This window comes from Ovis canadensis, chromosome 8, assembly GCF_042477335.2.
Source record: "Ovis canadensis isolate MfBH-ARS-UI-01 breed Bighorn chromosome 8, ARS-UI_OviCan_v2, whole genome shotgun sequence".
Taxonomy (NCBI): Eukaryota; Metazoa; Chordata; class Mammalia; order Artiodactyla; family Bovidae; genus Ovis; species Ovis canadensis.
Window position 1 is genome coordinate 71,083,630 of NC_091252.1, and position 20,748 is coordinate 71,104,377.

The 20,748-nt window shown below is 35.1% G+C and overlaps 1 protein-coding gene across 2 annotated transcripts in view; it reads right to left on the bottom strand.

Annotated features, from left to right (window-relative positions):
* The window catches only part of HBS1L (HBS1 like translational GTPase), an 87,087-nt gene that overhangs the window by 13,415 nt on the left and 52,924 nt on the right, over positions 1-20,748 (bottom strand). Inside the window, exons 5-12 of one of the 2 annotated variants that reach the window (XM_069599276.2) lie at positions 18,606-18,714; positions 10,907-11,169; positions 10,283-10,448; positions 7,196-7,313; positions 6,184-6,330; positions 4,228-4,302; positions 3,419-3,536; positions 2,950-3,018 (exon numbers count right to left, since the gene is read on the bottom strand). In XM_069599276.2, coding sequence (XP_069455377.1) covers positions 2,950-3,018; positions 3,419-3,536; positions 4,228-4,302; positions 6,184-6,330; positions 7,196-7,313; positions 10,283-10,448; positions 10,907-11,169; positions 18,606-18,714 — 1,065 coding nt within the window. The remainder of the gene's footprint in view (positions 1-2,949; positions 3,019-3,418; positions 3,537-4,227; positions 4,303-6,183; positions 6,331-7,195; positions 7,314-10,282; positions 10,449-10,906; positions 11,170-18,605; positions 18,715-20,748) is intronic. The other variant, XM_069599277.2, reaches the window with a different exon arrangement.

Sequence of the window (20,748 nt, forward strand, 5' to 3'; positions counted from 1 at the left end):
ATATTTATATTAGAAAAAGTAGGAATTCCTTCTTCAAATATTTGTTAATGCTTACTAAATACCAGGCATTGTGCTAAACTCTGGAAATAAAGAGATGAAAATATAAGTCTCTACCTAGAAGGAGTTTATACCAGTGGAGAGAAAGGCAAAAACAATTACACCGTCCCAAGACAAAAGTTATTTATAATGTGCAACAGAAACAAAACAAGGCGCATCAAAGAATCCATGATAATGGGCAATGACTACACTTAAGCCAGGCATTTAGAAGAAAAAGAACCAGGAGTTTACCAGGCAGCCTGTATGCATGTGCAAAGGCATAGTCATAAATGAATGTGGAGTGTGCTAAGACCCATGTGTCATTTATATGGAATTTCTATGGGACCATATGGAATAATGAGGGAAAGCCAAGAGAGGAAGCAAAGGATGCAGACACAGAGCAAATAATACTGGTGCCTCATATATCATGCTTAGGGTTTGAATTTCATCCTCAGTTAAGTAGCTGGAAACTAGTAAAGAATTATGAAATGGAGAAATGATATGATGGTATTTCTGTGTCAGAGTGGAGAGGCTGACTGAAATGCATATGTTGACTGCAAAAAGAGAAGAAACTCAAGAATCTGAGAATAAGGTATGACAGATTTAAGGTGATAAGCTAAGTGGGGAATAATGGCAAAAATAAGAGAAATCTGAGATGATGTGTATTAACCGTGAGATAGAAAATTAAAGAACAAGACTGATTTTAGCCTTGGTGAATTTGAAGTGTCTGCAAGGCAGACAGGTGAAGAAGATGCATTCAAAGAGGGCCCCAATCATACCAAATCCACGAGAATGGAACCCTGGGAGCACACTCTCTGGGGAGATGCCCAGCAGCAGTGAGCAGATGTATCTGCAGGGTGAGAACAGGTTTGGGTTGAAGATCTGGGGTGCATCAAGATGTAGGAGATAGAAGAAATCATGGATGTTGGTCAAAAGGAAGTGTGTAGAGTAAGAGGAGTGAAGTGACAGAACACAAGTAAAAGGACAGAGAAAGAGGAGGCCAGAGGAGACAGAGAGAGGCGGAACAGTGGAGTGAGAGAAAGTGGGCCACAGAAACCAAGGGGGAAAAGTTTCAGGGTGGATGTGGCTAGCAGCCTCAGAAGAAATGCCAAACTCAAGTGAGATGGAAGTAAGACAGAAATGAAAAATGCATACTGACGTTGGTAACCAAGAAGTCACTGACAATCTCAGTGGGAACACTGAGGAGAGCAATGCAGGCAGAAGCCAGGAAGCAGCCTGAAGAAAGAAGAGGTAAAAAAGCAGAGTCAGCAAATGCTGTCAAAAAAAGAATTAAGCACATCTTATTTTTAAAATAGATAATAGTAGCATTTTTGAAAAGCATTACCATCATTTCTCTTCTACTAGAATGCTGGAAGATGATAATAATAACTTTCAATTTCATTGAATGATTTTTGTGAAGCACCTTCATTTATTCATTAAACATTTATTAAGTATGTGTTATGTGCCAACCACTGAGCTAGGTCCTGCAAATATTGAAATAGAAGTGACAGTACTTACTCTCGAGAAGTTCACAATCTAAAGGAAATAATCAGCATAGAAACAAGTATAACACTGCATGGAAAATGCAACAAGAGCACAGAGACCATGGAGGAACACCTTAGGGTATGTGTGTAGATGACCTCACTTATCACCTCCAGATTACCAATTTATTGCTACTCAGTTCCAAATCTACTCTTTACTGCCCACTCTGTGGTAATGAAAATTTGGGCAACAGCTGACATCTTTACCATACTGATTATTCCAATACATTAAGTACATTATATTCTTTTATTTATTAAGACATTTTATTTCATTTCCATGTTGTTTTTTTTAATGTAAGGTCTTGTAAACATTAAATTAGATGTATTCTTAGATATTTAACACAATATCTCCTCTCACATCTCTTCTAAGTTTGTCCTTCCTTGGGTTCACTTCATCAGTCCTAGGGTGCCATATTGCCCCTGGTATCTTATAGCCACTCTTTTTTATCATATTAATAATTCTCTATATTAAACTTGCTATTTTACCTATATGTCATATCAATTTCCTGACTGAAACTGTTACATATGGGTAGGAAATGAACAAGTGAAGAGAGAAAAGGGCACAAGATGGGTAGACACAGTGGCAATAAAAACCCTATATGACTAAGAAACACTGAATGATCCAGTTTGGCTGAAGGATACAGAACTAAAGGAATCTAATGGGAGAAACTACAAGGCTAGAAAGATAAAAGACTAGGTTTTTTTTAACCCTTGGAAGACGAGTAAAATATAAAAGTGAAAGTGAAAGTCACTCAGTTGTGTCTGACTCTTTGCAACCCCATGGACTATACAGTCCATGGAATTCTCTAGGCCAGAATACTGGAGTGGGCAGCCTTTCCTTTCTCCAGGGGATCTTCCTAAACCAGAGATCAAACCCAAGTCTCCTGCACTGCGGGCAGATTCTTTACCAGCTGAGCCACGAGGGAAGCCTGAGTAAAGATATGAGGAAATGGTAAGTAAATTGAAGATTTTTCTGGGCAGGGTCATTAAGTAACTAGAATTATGTACCACTCTTGCCTGGAAAATCCCATGGGCGGAGGAGCCTGGTAGGCCGCAGTCCATGGGGTCGCTAAGAGTCGGACATGACTGAGTGACTTCACTTTCACTTTTCACTTTCATGCACTGGAGAAGGAAATGGCAACCCACTCCGGTATTCTTGCCTGGAGAATCCCAGAGATGGGGGAGCCTGGTGGGCTGCCGTATATGGGGTCGCACAGGGTCGGACACGACTGAAGCAACTTAGCAGCAGCAGCAGCAGCATAAAGAAGGGAGAATCTGAAGACAACATAATAATTTTGTCCAACAACAGAGGTCAAGAGAGAAGGAAAAGCCAGGGGCCATACTGAAGAAGGCCAACAGAGGTAGCACTTACCTTTGAAAACATCAGATACACATAATCTAAAAGGCTTATCTATAGATCTTTGAGGAGGCTTGAAGGAATCTGGGAGAAAAATGGTAAAAAAAAGAAACGTTTAATTTAAGAGTAATTTTTGATTCATGTCCAATGGAGTCCACTATACTCCTATGTCTCCTAGAAAATATTTTTATTACTAATAGCAAATTGACTGTGATTCATATAATACTTTGTAGTTTATGAAATGTTTTCACACGTTTCTTATTTAATGTCACAACAGTCTGGGAGGTAAGTGGAGTAGGCATTAATTAAACAAGAAAAATTTGGCACCAATTTGAATATTCATGTAATTCTAAAACTGGTAATCTCACTCCTGAGTGTAAACGCTATCCATTTTCACATAAATCACTGTCCTCTATAAAGAACTCTAAATAATAATTACTATCAAGTTTATAATGTATTAAAATTAATATGGTAGTAGTCTTACCAATTTGTTCTAATAAACATAGTCCTTTATACCATCCTGTAAGTTCACGTGACTGAGATCTTGTGATTAGATTTTCACCACTGAGACCACTTGTAGGGATAAAAGCTACTTCACTTTCCTATAAAAAAGGATTGAACACATGAAACTCAATACAACATTGTTTCTTTTTTTTTATTTGGCTATGCCATAGGCATGTGGGATCTTAAGTTTCACAACCAAGGATTGAACACATGTCCCCTACAGTGGAAGCAAGGAGTTCTAACCACCAGACAGCCAGAGAATTCCCAATACAACATTATTTTTAAAAAGCTAAAAGGTTCACTATTACCATAACTGTACCAAGTTTGCAAAAGTAACCATGTACTTTTCAAAAAGTAACTTAAATCACAGAACTACTGCCCTGATGTTATCTGATCCAACAGTTTCCAACCTTTTTTATTTTGTGGGAAACTTACAAATCTGTTCCAAAGCATTCAAGCATTTTTACCTCATAACATAGGTATACTTCAGACTATTGCTGGAGAAATTTCTCTCTACCAGTTTCTACACTCCTCAGTGACCTTCCTAAACCTATACATCTAATAAGCGGAGAAAAAGTCTTCTACTTATACTAAATCCAAGCCAATTTATGCAATTCTCTAAAACAAAGTAATCCAAAGAACATAATATACATATAATACCAGGGAGAAATAAAAACAAAAAGAATTAAACATACTGAACAAGATAAGAATACCAAAGTAGTTTTTTTCTCTCATATCAGTAAGATGAGACTTAGGAAAAGTAACCAAATAAATTTAAAATGATCTTACCTTAAAACCTGCTTGCTTAAGAAAGTGCCCAAGTTTTCCAGTAATCTCTTGAAACCTTTCTTGTTGCCAATTAACCTGACAAAGATCCAATTTATTTTTAAAACTGTGCTTAAGACCATGCTATATTAAAAATTTTTAATTTCTGAAATAAAATATAAATAATTAAGACTATGAAATATAATTATAAAATCTATGAAAATATGAAATGTATTTAAAATTAAAGCTCAGAATGTCAGATCTTACTATTAAAACAATCTAAAAATAGCTTTTCCTACAACAGAAAGCCTAGAAACAAACACCAAAACATAGAATTTTTGTGTATGCTAATTTTGTTTTTGTTTTCGGTTGCTAAGTCATGTCCAACTCTGTAACCTATGGAATGTAGCCCAACAGGCTCCTCTGTCCATGAGATATTCTAGGCAAGAATACTGGAATGGGCTGCCTCTAAAAGTGAATTCAAAAGTGAGCAGAAAAAGTGAGATACTTATTAAATTTATGCTTGGACCAACTGCTTGACCAACTGAAATAAGACAAAATTATTGACACCTACTCAAGTCAACTAGACTTCTTAGTATACGTAATGTTCATATGTGATATGAATTCTAGATAACTATTCCCATGCTATAGTATTCAAGGGTAAATGTAAAAATGACTATAACTTGTAAGTTACATGGAAAGTCATGTCAAAATAAGATGGATTAATGGATGGATACAGGGGTAGACAGACAAAAATGATATCATGCAAGTGGAAGAATATTATGTAGGAAGTATAATTTGGGTGTCTACTGTAAAATTCTTCCAACTTTGCTTTATGTCTGAATACTTTCATACTAAAATGTTGGGGAAAAAACAAAAGGTATATGTAATGATAATATCATAAAAGAAACATGTAGAAAATTTAGGTGAATATGTATTTGATACCAGGATAAGAAAATACCTCAGCATAAAGAAATAAATTAAAAGGAAATGATAATGTCTTTAATAAATAAATTATGCTTACATATTACTGTTTTAAAACTTAAAAAAATCAAATTATATAAATTCAAAAAAATACAAATAATAAATAAATACACAAAGAATGTGCATCCATGTGTGTGTGCTAAATCACTTCAGTCATACCCAACTTTTTGCAACCATGAGGACTGTAGCCTGCCACGCTCCTCTGTCCGTGAGATTCCCCAGGCAAGAAAACTGGAGTGGGCTGCCATGCCCTCCTCCAGGGTATCTTCCAGACCCAGGGATCAAATTCACATCTCCTATGTCTCCTGCATGGACAGGCAGCTTCTTTGGCACTAGCACCACCTGGGAACCCCTTCTGATCATGTTCAGCAAGACTTAAAAAACATATATATCCTTGGGCCCAGAAATTTCCACAGAATAAACTATTTCTAAATACACGCACAAAACTGAAAATATTCAAAAGTAGGGGGCTGTCTGAATAAAGTATATCTTCAAAATATACTAGAAGAAAGGTATAAAAACCTCTTTACATAAAAATTATTAGTAACTTAGAAACAAAAACAAGAATATTGCCAACTTTTTGAAAAAAGTAGATAATGAAGTAGACTAGAACCCAATGTTGTAAAGAAAAAGATTTTTATGTGCAAAAATAAACTGAATGGAAGTACAAAATGAAAAGCTAAAAATCTGCAGGAGGGGGAGGCTGGAAATATTTATTTCAGGTTTTCCTCATACCAGAATAAATAAGTATTTTTATAACTAAAAATGATTTTAAGATTTATAAGTTAATTCTTATAGAATTAGAAGATAAAGTAAAAATTTATCTTCTTGCTTAATACTACTAATACCTCATTTAATATCAGCATCATGTATTTATTCTTTAAAATATGACAACTGGCTAAGAAAATATATACTAGTTACATCTGAGGTCATCAACATGGCAGAACATCATCTTGATTAGCATCTAAAATGAATACTCAAAAAGCTTTTAAATACCTGATCCATTTTATTGACTGCAACTACAAGTTGTGTCACTCCAAGAGAACGAACCAAGAGTCCATGCTCTCGTGTTTGTCCCCCAGTCTCAAATCCAGCTTCAAACTCTCCCCTGCTGGCATCTACAACTAAAACAGCTACATCTGCCTAAAAAAAAAAAAAAAAAAAATCTAAGCTAGAAACAATGTCACAGCATTTTAATTCAAAGGACAGACTATTGAAGTAACTGTGTAGGTCAGATTCTAAAGGAAGACTCTAACTTGACACCAAACACAAGCAAATCAAAGGAGTCACACAGATGGATTAAAATTTTAAACAGAAGAAAGTACTAGCATGTGATCAAAAAAATTATGTCATAAAGAACAAAACCTTCCCATGTTTGATTACATAACAATTATGATAACTGGGCAAAAGAAGAAAAACATAAAATTAAAACCTAAGTAAACAGGGACAAATAATTGTGTTATGAACGCTCCATATTTTCTAATAATCATCTATTATAGAAGAAATCAGTGTTCCATATATCTAATGCTATTTTCATTGTCTTAATTATTTAAAGTTACTATCTTTGAATTTTTTTTCAGTATCCTTATTAAGAATCATGTACATCTGCAAATTACAATTGTTTTCTAATCCCATTAAGACCACAGGGGGAAAACTCCCAAGGTTCCCTATTTCTGCATAAATAAGCTCTTTAGTAACAAAAAGGCTTATGTTGAAATATTCACTCCAATTTATTAATAAATGAAATACAAAGCTATGCCTTATCAAGCCCCTACCATTATTTTTACTAAAGAAACTCGTGGCTTTTATACATTTGCTACTTTGTAATAAATCAGAATTCTAAGGTTTTATAAAGTATCAATAAATAGACAATGAAAAATATAGTAGTTATCATATTTTTTAAAAGGCTAGAACTTTAGTATTTTAAGTTATAATTCTAGAATTATAACCTCAGCATCAGGAAATTTATTTACATTCACTGTACTTTGGTTAAGGAAATATCTGGTACCTGGGCTGCTCCTGTAATCATATTTGGAATGAAATCCTTATGGCCTGGAGCATCCATTAATGTAATAACTTTGGTTTTGGTCTCAAACTTTGTCATACCAACATCCATTGTTACCCCCCTTAAAGAAAACATAAAATGGTTAGAACAACTATAGAAATAATCAAGTTTTAGAGATTAAGTTATTTAATAATATAGGAAAAATAACAGTCTAAATTCTTAAGTAATACTGAGAATTCTATTATACAGTCTGTTATTTTGAATAATTAGGCTATCTGGAATTTCTGCTGGTATGGCTTCAATAAAAGGTTGTGGACATAACAAGAGCTTAATCAAAATGATTGATGTTTCCCATTTTCTTTTTTTTTTTTGTTCCAGTAAGAAGCAGTATAAATTGCGAAGGAAGGAAGAAATATAGGGACATCTCTGAAGTGGGAACCAAATACTATACAGGAGAAAAGATAAAAATGAAGAATGAGGTACTATCAAGAGGAACTTTTCCTTATCTTCTTACATTTATGTTTCATTAATTACAGAAATAAACTTGTGAAACTTTCATCTGCAAGGCTGGTCAGCATGGTACACATATATCAAACAAGACATAACAAAGGAGATGCACAATTTCTTAAAATTGAGAGAGACAAAGAGCAGAGGTTTTGCATCCCATGTAATCTTCTTGGAGTCCAACACAGTACTCTTCTTGAGTGAGTGAGTGAAGTCACTCAGTCGTGTCCGACTCTTTGTGACCCCGTGGACTGTAGCCTACCAAAGCTTCTCTGTCCATGGGATTCTCCAGGCAAGAATACTGGAGTGGGTTGCCATTTCCTTCTCCAGGGGATCTTCCCGACCCGGGGATCGAACCCGGGTTTCCCGCATTGGAGGCAGACTCTTTAACCTCTGAGCCACCAGGGAAACCCAAAAACACAGTACCCTTCTTAGCCACAAAAACAGAGTCAGACTATAAGAAAGTCCAGGAGTGTCCACAAAAGTAGCAAGTCTTTCTAAACTTTAGGAGTTTAGAAAGTGAAACCAAGTGGGCAATAAATTAGGTAATTATTCATCCTGGTTTGCCCTGAAAATTCCACAATAAGGAATGAGCATTCTTTTACTACTAGTATCCCAACAATTATGCTGGTAAATTACATGTTCATCTTAGCAGTAAGGTAACTGTGGGTCTCCTTAGTCACATTATTCTAGTTTAATCTGAAACCATGGGCCATTTAAGCTTGTAAAAATGATACTTAATTCTCTTTAATAATCCCCAAATAATTATCTGAGAATAGTGATGAACCAAGACTGAGCCTAAGCTCCTTTTTGGATCACTTTGACCACACGCTTTGGACATATCTTTACTCTGCATGTGTAACCAAAAGAATGTGAAAATGTCACTCAGGCTACTAATTTCTGTTCAACACATGAGCAGAAAGAGGATTTATAAGCACTTAACATGGTGGGATATGCAATTCACTGCATTTTCAAAATGTTACTCAGGAATATAGTGGTAAGTTAAAACTCCCATTATGTATATGGAAGCTTCTATGATCTACAGGAGGAAGGAATGTTCTAAATATTGTAACATGGTGAGCAACAGAGAACTACCAGTAGCAAAAGTATAACAGCCAACCAGCAGGTTTATTATTTAAATACATTAAAATTATTAATTATTCTAAGAAAGAGAAAAATTATTACCTTACTTGTCTGCTCAACTCACATATGAAATAAATTAAAACAAGCCACTTCTCACTTAAACGATACAATTCTCAATCTCTCTACCTACTTGATAGATGGTACAAAGGAAACTAAAAAGCTATAGATATACTTCAATAATCTACTTGATGTGCTGACAGGTAAAAATTACTTAGTCTCCTAATGCAGACATCATACAAAATTCCACTGTTTTCCAATATTCATCTTCCAAAAATCTGTAACTGTCCAACTATTTTTTCTAAGTTGGAAAACCAACTTGTGATACTGCAAGAATAAAAAAGACACAAGAAAAAACAAAACAAAATTCAAAGCACTATGATGTAAAATTCTACTTATCAGAAGAGGTAAGGAATTTTGTGACTAACTTTATTGAAAATTATCTTATATATTATAATGTAGATTACCCAATACTCCAAGAAAATAAACATACATTTTTTAATACTCTCTAATCATATTCAAAATGAAGACATCACAGGACACAGAGTAATTTCTTAGTTGATTTACGACTTTCAGAAGCCTGTAGAGTATTAGTTTGAGATGGCAGGTATAATTGCCATTTAACTTAATTATAAGGTATCCTCTTTCTTTCCAGACAAAGGTGCCATTGGGTCCCCCATTCTTAACAGTTCTAACATGGAATATATTACCACTCTAAAAAGACCTCAAAAGAAATACTTTGATCAGAGGGATATGAGTGGCTATATTCTCCTAGAATCTTCCCAAAGTTAGCACTGAACACAGTTATACATTCAGCAGTAATCCACTGGATTAGATCTGCATAGCAGGAGATAGGTTTAACTAATTGTTTGTTGACTGTGTCTCATAAAAACTTAGTAAGAAAGTATAAAGATGAATTAAATCTTATAACTGAATTTACTAGTCATTTTTATTTTAGACAGAAGATAGTATACTACAAAAAGTTACTTTTCCTTTATAAACTGATATTGTAATAACTCTACATATATATAAAGAATATATATACATATAACGCTATATATACTAATTTTAAGTTAAGAGTCTTTCTCATAATGTTAATTCAAAATCAAGACAATTTGACATATACTCAGGGAACTGACAAGCAAAACTTCTCCCACAGAATAATTAACTATGAGATTTTACTGCCTTTTGCTATGTGTATGTATTTTTCTTTCAGTTTTTTAAATAAACATACTTTTAAACTATTTCCATAGAATTTAAAGGAGTAAAACACTGTATGTAGATTACAACCAAAACTACAATAAAAATATTTCCCTGATAACTGAGTTTTCTAAAAATAGTATCTAAAAATTTCATGATTTGTTTCATCCATACTCAACACATATTACGCAATTATTTAAAGAGTATATACAATTTCAGAATGAAAATTTTATATATAATGACTACCTTTCCCTTTCTTCGCCAGTCTCATCCAAGACCCATGCATATGCAAACGAAGCTTTGCCAGCCTTTTTAGACTCTTGTTCATACTTATGCATAGTTCTTTTGTTTACGTCACCCAGAAGATAAAGCAAATGTCCCATCAGAGTACTTTTTCCAGCATCAACATGACCTAAAGAAAATTGATTCAAGATTTAATACTAGGTACATTTTCCAGATGTTGTTCACATTGAGGCATAGCATGAATTTGTAATTCAATAGTTTACAGCAATAAACACCAATTTTTATCAAATAATAGTTTGCCAAGTAATGGAGAAAAAAGAGCATATCTCTTTAGAGGGGAGGAAGTTTCCTTGATTTCTGGAAATCAAAATGATCAACAAGAGATGCCATTTTCCAATATTCACAAAATGAAAAGGCCACAACCAAGTCTAATAACCTCTTTGGCAACTTGGCATTATTTCACCCCAAGTGACCTTGACAACTCAACATTACGGTTCAATGCCCTCTTGCTTCATGTCTATTCACACCTACACAGAAACTCAGAGTGGAGTGTATTCCCATGCTGCCACTAGACAATTACTGGGCTTGAGCAGCTGACTGATAATCCAGAGGAACAAAAGACATTACCAATGACCACTAGGTTGAGGAGCTGCTTTCCTCCTTGCCGCTTCTCCAGTTCCGCTTTGATATCTATTTGTTGCCTTAGCTTGCTAGACTTTTTCACTGGTGTTGGTGTTGAACTCTGCTCTTCTGATGTTTGAATGGTGTGGGATGGAAGAGCTGATTTAGAAGCGCTCTCAAGTACATCCGAAGAAACAAGGTTGGTATCTTCACTAGAATGTCCTTTTTGAGGTGTGTGGAAACTCTGACCATTTTCTTCAGCAGTTACTCTACAGAAGGCAGAGACAGGAATAAAGAATATTTAAACCAAGTCTGGTGACCATCCTTGAAGAGCTGCTGCTTTCCCAGAGGTGCTAGGATATTTCTTGGGAGTACTGGCAGAGAATCTAAGTAGTGAAGTCACATGCCGACATAGAGAATAATCCAAGATCAAGCCCCGAGCCTTTGGAGTGGTAGCACTGATTCCAAGACCTAGACTACCAGAGAAATAAACCTAAGGAGTATCAAATAGTGAGAGCTCACAAAAAGGAAACCACTTGAATACAAGGCCCACCCAACCACTTGAATACAAGCATCACCCAACCACCAGTAGCACCTTGAAATCATTCCCCCTAAGATCAGGAACAAGACAAGGGTGTCTACTTTTGCCACTATTATTCAACATAGTTCTGGAAGTCCTAGCTACTGCAATCAGAGAAGAAAAAGAAATAAAAGGAATCCAAATTGAAAAAGAAGTAAAGCTCTCATTGTTTGCAGATGACATGATACTATACATGGGAAACTCTATATGGAAAACCCTAAAGATAGTATCAGAAAATTACTAGAGCTAATCAGTGAATTTAGCAAAGTTGCAGGATACAAAATCAATACACAGAAATCCCTTGTATTTCTATATACTAACAATGAAAACTCAGAAAGAGAAATTAAGGAATCAATCCCGTTCATCACTGCAACAAAAAGAATTAAATATCCAGGAATAAACTTACCTAAGGAGACAAAAGAACCGTACACAGAAAATTATAAGACACTGATGAAAGAAATCAAAGATGACATAAACAGATGGAGAGATATTCCATGTTCCTGGGTAGGAAGAATCAATATTGTGAAAATGACTATACTACCAAATGCAATCTACAGATTCAATGTGATCCCTATCAAATTACCAATGGCATTTTTCACATAACTAGAACTAAAAATTTCACAATTCATATGGAAATACCAAAGACCCCAAACAGCCAAAACAGTCTTGAGAAAGAAGAATGGAGCTGGAGGAATCAACTTTCCTGACTTCAGATTATACTACAAAGCTACAGTCATCAAGACAGCATAGTACTGGCACAAAAACAGAAATATTGACCAATGAAACAAGACAGAAAGCACAGAAATAAACCCAGGCACCTATGGCTACCTTATTTTTGACAAAGGAGAAAAAATATTAAATGGGGCAAAGACAGCTTCTTTAATAAATGGTGCTGGGAAAACTGGACAGCAACATGTAAAACAATGAAGTTAGAACATTTCCTAACACCATACACAAAGATAATCTCAAAATGGATTAAAGACATAAATGTAAGACCAGAAACTATAAAACTCTTAGAGAAAAACATAGGCAGAACATTCAATGACACAAATCAAATTAAGATCCTCTATGACCCACATCCAAGAGTAACGGAAATAAAAACAAAAGTAAATAAGTGGGACCTGATTAAACTTAAAAGCTTTTGCGCAGCAAAGGAAACTACAAGCAAGGTGAAAAGACAACTCTCAGAATGGGAGAAAATTAATAGCAAATGAAACAACTGACAAAGGATTCATTTCAAAAATATACAAGCAGCTCATACAACTCAATGACAGAAAAACAAACCACCCAATCAAAAAGAGGGAAAAAGACCTAAACAGACATTTCTCCAAAGAAGACATACAGATGGCTAACACATGAAAAGATGTTCAACATCACTCATTATTAGAAAAATGTAAATCAAAACCACAATGAGATATCACCTCACGATGGTCAGAATGGCCACCATCAAAAAGTCTACAAACAATAAATGCTGGGGAGGGTGTGGAGAAAAGGGACTGCTCTTGCACTATTGGGAATGTAAACTGATACAGCCACTATGGAAGATGGTATGGAGAGTCCTTAAAAAACTAGAAATAAAACCACCATATGACCCATCAATCCCACTCCTAGGCATATACCCTGAGGAAACCAGGGCTGAAAAAGATACATGTATCCCACTGTTCACTGTAGCACTAGTTACAACAGTTAGAAGATGGAAGCAATCTAGATGTCTACTGACAGATGAATGGACAAAGAAGTTGTGGTACACAATGTAATATTACTCAGCCAGAAAAAAGGAATACATGTCAGTCAGTTCTGATGAGACAGATGAACCTAGAACCTGTTATACAGAGTGAAGTGAGTCAGAAAGAAAGATAAATATCATATTCTAATGCACATATATGGAATCTAGAAAAATGGTACTCAAGAATTTATTTACAGGGCAGCAGTGGAGAAACAGACATAGAGAACAGACTTATGGACATGGGGAGAGAGGAGCAGAGGGTGAGATGTATGTAAATAGTTAACATGGAAACTTACATTACCATATGTGAAACAGAGAGCCAACGGGAATTTGCTGTATGGCTCAGGAAACTCAAACAGGGGCTGTTTTAACCTAGAGGGGTAGGATGGGGAGGTAGATGGGAGGGAGGTTCAAAAGCGAGGGGATATATATATGTATACCTATGACTGACTCATGTTGAGGTTTGACAGAAAACAACAAAATTCTGTAAAGCAATTATCCTTCAATAAAAAAATAAATTAAAAAAAAAAAGAATATTTAAACCAATTTGACTGATATCCTATAATGTCAGAAGGGCAGAGACATCTCTTTACATTCTTACATCTGCAGACCAAAAAATGATCTCTGCTAAGTGGCTCTTTCATGTACTGGAGAAGGAAATGGCAACCCACTCCAGTGTTCTTGCCTGGAGAATCCCAGGGATGGGGGAGCCTGGTGGGCTGCCATCTATGGGGTTGCACAGAGTCGGACATGACTGAAGCGACTTAGCAGCAGCAGCAGCTAAGTGGCTAGAGTCTGTTAAGGTGGAAATGATAAGCAGTTAGACCCAAACCACACAAATACAGACTCAGAAGATTCCAGGAGAAAAACAGACTACTAAAAACTAAGATAAGAAGAAAATATCCCATAAAGTAACTGAAATTCAATGTCTAAGCCCATAGCTTAGCCATACAGTCCTATCAAAACAGGTGGCATAAAGGAGATATTTTGTAAAAATTGGTACCAAATGTGTTCCAACAGATAAATTCATACTAAAAAAAAAAAAAATGCTCATCAGTTTTTAATCCCTAACTCATTCCTCCAACAGCACAGAGACTTACAATCTTTTTTTGCTCAAACACTGTCCTTAAAGGAAGTATCTCTAAATGTCTACATTTTTATTACTTTTGGCAAAGGAATTTTAATTCATTAATTCAATAAATACTTGATTCACTAAAAACTATAACATACACTAGTCACTGATACTGAGAAGAAAAGATATAGAAATGAGAAAGTTTTATCAATTGATCCCAAAAGTTTAAAATCTACTGAGGAACTCAGATATATAAAATAGAAATAAGACCATCTGGTTTATTTCCTCCTTAACACTGACAGTGCCTTCAAAAGTAAACACTGATCTTACTTAGTTCCTCATTAGCTCTTTGACTGTGCTCCACGGAAATCATACCAGTGCTATCCTGTGGAGAGCTATGAAAGATGTAATGTAATCAACAGACTATGATGTGCCCTACCTTTCCTTCAATGACACAAATAAACAGACTTAGGACAAAGAACAGGTTAAATTGCAAGTTATTAGAATGGACTTCCCTGGTGGCTCAGACAGTAAAGTGTCTGTCTACAATGCGGGAGACCTGGGTTTGATCCCTGGGTTGGGAAGATCCCCTGGAGAAGGAAATGGCAATCCACTCCAGTACTATCGCCTGGAAAATCCCATGGACAGAGCAGCCTGGTAGGCTACAGTCCATGGGGTCGAAAAGAGTCAGAATGAAACCAATTATACCCATTTTAACGTGGAGGTGGCAGAAAAGAATTACATATAGAAAGAAGTTTACAAACATCACTTAAGGATTGTAGTGTGATGGAGATGTGTAGGAACAGTAAATCTCTTTTCTTCCTGCCCAGAGTAACAAAAACAGATTCACTGTTCTCTCTCTTGGTATTTTTTAAATGCTCAACACTGATTCTCATCCCACGCCTCAGGAAAGAATCACATTAGTTGTATTTTCAACTTTATTAAAAGCCTCTTATCTACTCCTGTTTTATTTTGCTTTAGCAAATCTCTACTAACCAACTTGAGCACTCACAGCTTAGACAGATCAGCTTCATCTCGAACTACAGGGAAAAAATTTAAGTATGTGGAAACTGTTCCCACTCTTAAAATTTGAGTCCAACAAACCAAGCTAAGTAAATCAAATTTAAACTGAAATTTTCAAACATTTATTTGAATGTCCACAATTAGTTGTCAAAAACAAACATGACAACTCTGTATTTAGAGGAGTAAAGAAAAAAAACAAACCCTACAAATTACAGTCAAAGTATTCAACCAGAATAACTAGTCATAGACTCTGGTTCTGATCAGACCTGGGAAAAAATCACAATCTCTGGCTTCAAATCTTTCTGTTTTTAGTGAGGCTTTTCTTCAAAGGAAAACTCATGGTAACTCCAACACAGAAAACAGACAAAAGCAGAACAGCTATGACTGACACAGTGGGCTGAGGGCTGAAGCTGGGCTCACCCACAAATTAGGCAGCCCTATTCAGGATAGGAAGAGCATCACAAAACATGTCTTGATTATTTCATTTACAGATCAGTAACATGAAAGATTTGCTTTTCTCTAACTTTCACAACATTCTCTTCAAGTAAATTTTAGGAAAACTGCATTTTAATTCACTAACCCGTGCAGTGTTAGAGGAAAGGGCCAGAGTAGTTAGAAAAGCATTCTAGGTAAGTCCGTACTTAATAAAAACTTCTGCATATTATAAGGTAAAAGTTAATGTATTAAGATTTTGAAATATCTCTTAAGATGAGGTAAAGTAACTATTACAAGTTCAGAGCTATAATTACTGACTGAAAGAAAGAAAGTATGGAAGAATAAGTTTGTGAATATTTTTTCAGGTGCTTTATCATATAATTGTGTAATCGTATCTATTACTATAAAATGACTGGTCTGCTTTTTTAAATCATCTTTCCAAAATTGGGAATATTTCCACATGTATTGAGAGGCTTCATGTTTCTTTGTGAGTTCTTTAAATGATACTGGAAAGTTAATAATTTAGATTGAAGAGGTTAATCACAGTTATTTGTTCTCTACGCAACGTTCTAATGATTTTTACTCACTGCTTTTTCGAAAGAGGTATTTACTATCTTTACTAACAGTGAAGAGAAAGTTTGCCCTTTCACTTTATTCTAAGAAATGCATTACCCTTTTTTTAACAAGCAGTCACTGGGAATCACATTATATAGAAACCTATGATGCTGAAATCTTGACTCACAAGTGTTTAATTATATTTCTCTGTGCCTTCTTGAGACTAAATAAAAACAGCCTAAGTATTATCCTTATTATAAATTTCCACAAAATCCTATATAAGTATTTGATGTAAATATAGCTTGGTCCTTGAGCAATATTTATGCATTTCTGAGTATTTCCCATCTGTACCTGTAGACCTTTTACATTCTGATGACTTCTACAGAGCCACATCAAAATACTGGCTCACAGGTCTCCTTTTCACTATTTCCAGGTGCTTTTTTTTTTTTTTAAATATTTAAACAAACAACTATTCTATGAAAAGAAAATAATGATTAACATTAATGGTCCCTGTCCTCATGAGGCATACAGTCTTATAAATTCTGAAAAGCTTGCATTATACTTGTAAAGCATAAAGGTAGTAGTCTAAGAATTACTACCTGAATTAAGCATTTTTTCTTGATCATTAATTACTATATTATAATTTCAATTAATAATTTAACAATAATTTTAATTAATTATTGAGTATTACTGTTATAAATACTCACAAACATAACTATGTATTTACTTCTAATATATAGTACCCCATGGGCTGTAATATATAGACAAATATACATAGACAAGTCTAGAATCAAGCCCATTTTCTCTTTTCTTTGTACTAGGCTCAGTTGCATGTTGCTTTCTAAGCCTCTAAAACCTTTTGCATAAGATTTTAAAATCCTTAGAACAAGGAACTGCATATTCTATTTATTTTTTCCTTGCTCAATGGAAATTATTCCATAATAGTATTAAATGGCACTCAAGACAGGAGAATAAAAAGGTATTTATGATTTTGACAACCCAAGCCTAATTCAGAGAGAAAAGACATACACTAAGCTTTTTGTTACTGAATCAGGATGCAAAATTATTTTAATGGGCTAAAGTTATTCAAACTAAAAACTAACTTTTTCATTCATCCATTCATTCAACTAACATATACGGAACGCCTACTATGTCCTAGATATTGAGCTCTTTCCCTCACTAAATTTGAAATCTAATTAATAAATCTGGCTTCTATAAAATGAACGAAATAATCATTAACATTCATCCCAACACTCATGGATATTTCTATTAATTTACATGAAGAAATGCTGTAAAGGAGAAAAAAATGGCTGCTGAGTTTGTATTTCCTGAAATTGAAAAAATATATAGTTTATATTTGATAAGTATTTCTTGTCTAACTGGTAGACAAAATATATATAATTAAAGTTATGATTCTGCTGTTATGTCTCAAGCAACCCACTTCACTCATCTATAGAAACTCTTGAGAAAATTCTAAAGACTGTGAAAAGAAAGAATAAATGAGTAATACCTAAGTATGACTTATTATCCTTTCTCATTAGATATCTGCGAGTCTAGAAATGCTTTATTTTATACTTTGTCTTTGTTATACTGATCCATGTTATTCAGTATCAAAGTCTAAAAGAGTTTAAAGATAATAGTAAAAAAATTTAATTAATGATTACATGATTCACCAGCTACATTTAATTCCCAAACACTGCTTGTTTATGCCATCTAGTGGCATAAGGATGGCCTACCTCACAGTGCTGCTGCTGCTAAGTCACTTCAGTTGAGTCCGATTCTGTGCGACCCCATAGACGGCAGCCCACCAGGCTCCCCCGTCCCTGGGATTCTCCAGGCAAGAACACTGGAGTGGGTTGCCATTTCCTTCTCCAATGCATGAAAGTGAAAAGTGAAAGTGAAGTCGCTCAGTCGTGTCTGACCCTCAGCGACCCCATGGATTGCAGCCTTCCAGGCTCCTCCGTTCATGGGATTTTCCAGGCTCCTCCGTTCATGGGATTTTCCAGGCAAGAGTACTGGAGTGGGGTGCCATTGCCTTCTCCTCACAGTGCTAAATTTCACAAAATCATAGGCTTTTTACATTAAAGTAGCTATAGTTAATTTGTATGAGGAAATTGACAATGAGGTAGATTAACATACATAGATAAGTTCAGAATCAAGCCTAATTTCTCATCTCCTTTTCTTTGCATTATGCCATAGTGAGGACCTATTGTACTTCAATGATTATATTATACAAAATTGAAACAGATTCTTACAGTCTAACAAGGAGACAATACTAATTTTAAAAAAAAAGAGGAAGGGTTAAAAACCTTACCTGGGCACTTCAAATCCCATAGTTTGCTTCTTTCCAGATACAGTCATCTTAGTAACTTTTGGCACAATTTCAGATTCACTTTGAGATGACTGGGAATCTATTGATTTTCCTAATTAAAGAGTAAAATATAAAAAGCTCATTAATTCAAGCTGATTCCTAGAAACATTTATTATATATTAAATACATATTATGACAATTTTCATAGAATCACATCTTTAAACATATTTTTTTCTCTAAAATAATACAGTGAAATATTAAAATGATGAAAGAAATTCTTCTGTCACCCTGTTCTGGGAAATCCCCTCTTGTCAGGACTCTTCTATGCTTAACCCTCCACCAAATCTCTTCCTAATTTTGAACTGACTCTTAAGTTTCAATATTAAGAGGTCACAAGGTGGTTTCTGCACTGAGCCTCGTTCTGACATTATACCTAGAGCCTCTCTCTCTCTCTCCTACCACGCCCTTTCACACTACTAAAATTGTTCAGTCAGTTAGCAGATGGTTAAACTATTTTTAATCATGCTACCTACAAACTGATGAGCAAGTTGAGAGTCTGCTGAATTGTACTAGACACTGCATATATTTTACTTGGTCATAACATTAGACTTAGTAAGATACTTGATTTGTTGTTCAGTCACTCAGTCATGTCTGACTCTTTGCGACCCCATGGACTGCTGCACGCAAGCATAGATACTTGATATCTATATAGAATACGGGGGAAGAGGTCAAAATTGAAAAATTAAGAACATGAAGGAAGATAAAATTATGAGCTAGGTCAAAGTAAGACTTTTATGCATCTGAAGCTTTAAATATATATATATATTTAATTCATGGAATTCTTTAGAATGAACTTTTATTATTTTCAGTAAGAGTACCATCAGGATTTTGTCCACATAAAACTATGGAAACTGCACTGCTGCACTGATAAGTGTATATATAAAAATTATGTTTAAAAATTACAAAAGGTAAATTCACATATATAATTCATTCAAAACATTTGTTATCTGCCTATTGTATGCCAAGCATTATACTGGAAATATAATGTTGAACAAAAGCAGACATAATCCTTGTACTGAGAAAGCTTATAGTCTAGTGGAGAAAATGTACTAATTGATCACAAAAATATAAGTAAAATTAAAACTGTCACTAGTGTTATAATCCATATATGATTTGGTGACAAGGCACATGAAAACAAGAGTTAAGATGCAAAAAAAAAAAAAAATGAATAAGAATAAACTACAAAGAAGAGCATTTCAAACAGAGAGAGCAGCTTGTATATCAAGGCCCTACTGTAGGAGGCAACATGGCCTTCAGAGAGAGTGAAAGTAGAGGGGAGAGGGAGCAGAGTTAAATGAAGCTGAAGGAGGCGGCGATGGTCAGGCAACGCAGGACCTTTAAGTCGCAGCAAAGATCCCAGTGTTCGTTCTAACACAACTGGAAGCCTAGAAAATGATATAAGAATGTGAGGGGGAAGGGAAATAGAGGAAAAGATAAAATAAATGGTCACTCTCAAAGATGTCTGGGTGGAGTATAGATTTGTGACTCATCAGCACATAATTAGTTGCTAAAGACACTGACATAAGTGAGATCACCACAGTAGAGAATACCAAGGAAGAAAACAAGTGGTCTGAGGACAAAGCCTTGGAAGAAATGCAACCTTAATCATTTTAACAGAGGACAATAAGAAAGAGGACAAGGCCTACAAAAAGGTAACAGAGGAAGGCTAGGGGAGAATGGTGCCCGAAGCTAAGGGGATTTGGCATCACCAGAGTCTGAGGCTGCTGCTGTTCAATCAAGTGAGACGAATGAAAACATTCACTAGTGACGCGAGCCCTTTAGATAAAGGTCATTCGTAGAGTTAGCAAGAATCATTGGAGAGACATGAGGAGAGGAAATGTTAGAATGGGTTAAAAAGAAAATGAAGGTGAGAAAACAGAAGTAGCTGCAAGTGCACGTCCACTATCTCTTACGCATGATTACAAAGTCCAAAAGCTCTAAAAAAATCAAGTTTTTTTTAACTCATTTGGAAGTAAAACCTGACCTGGACTGAAAGCTTTTTGCAGCCCTTACTTACTCCACTTAAAGTGAAAAGCCACACATTCCAGTGCAGAAATAACAATGTGATGATCATAGGGTGCTGCCC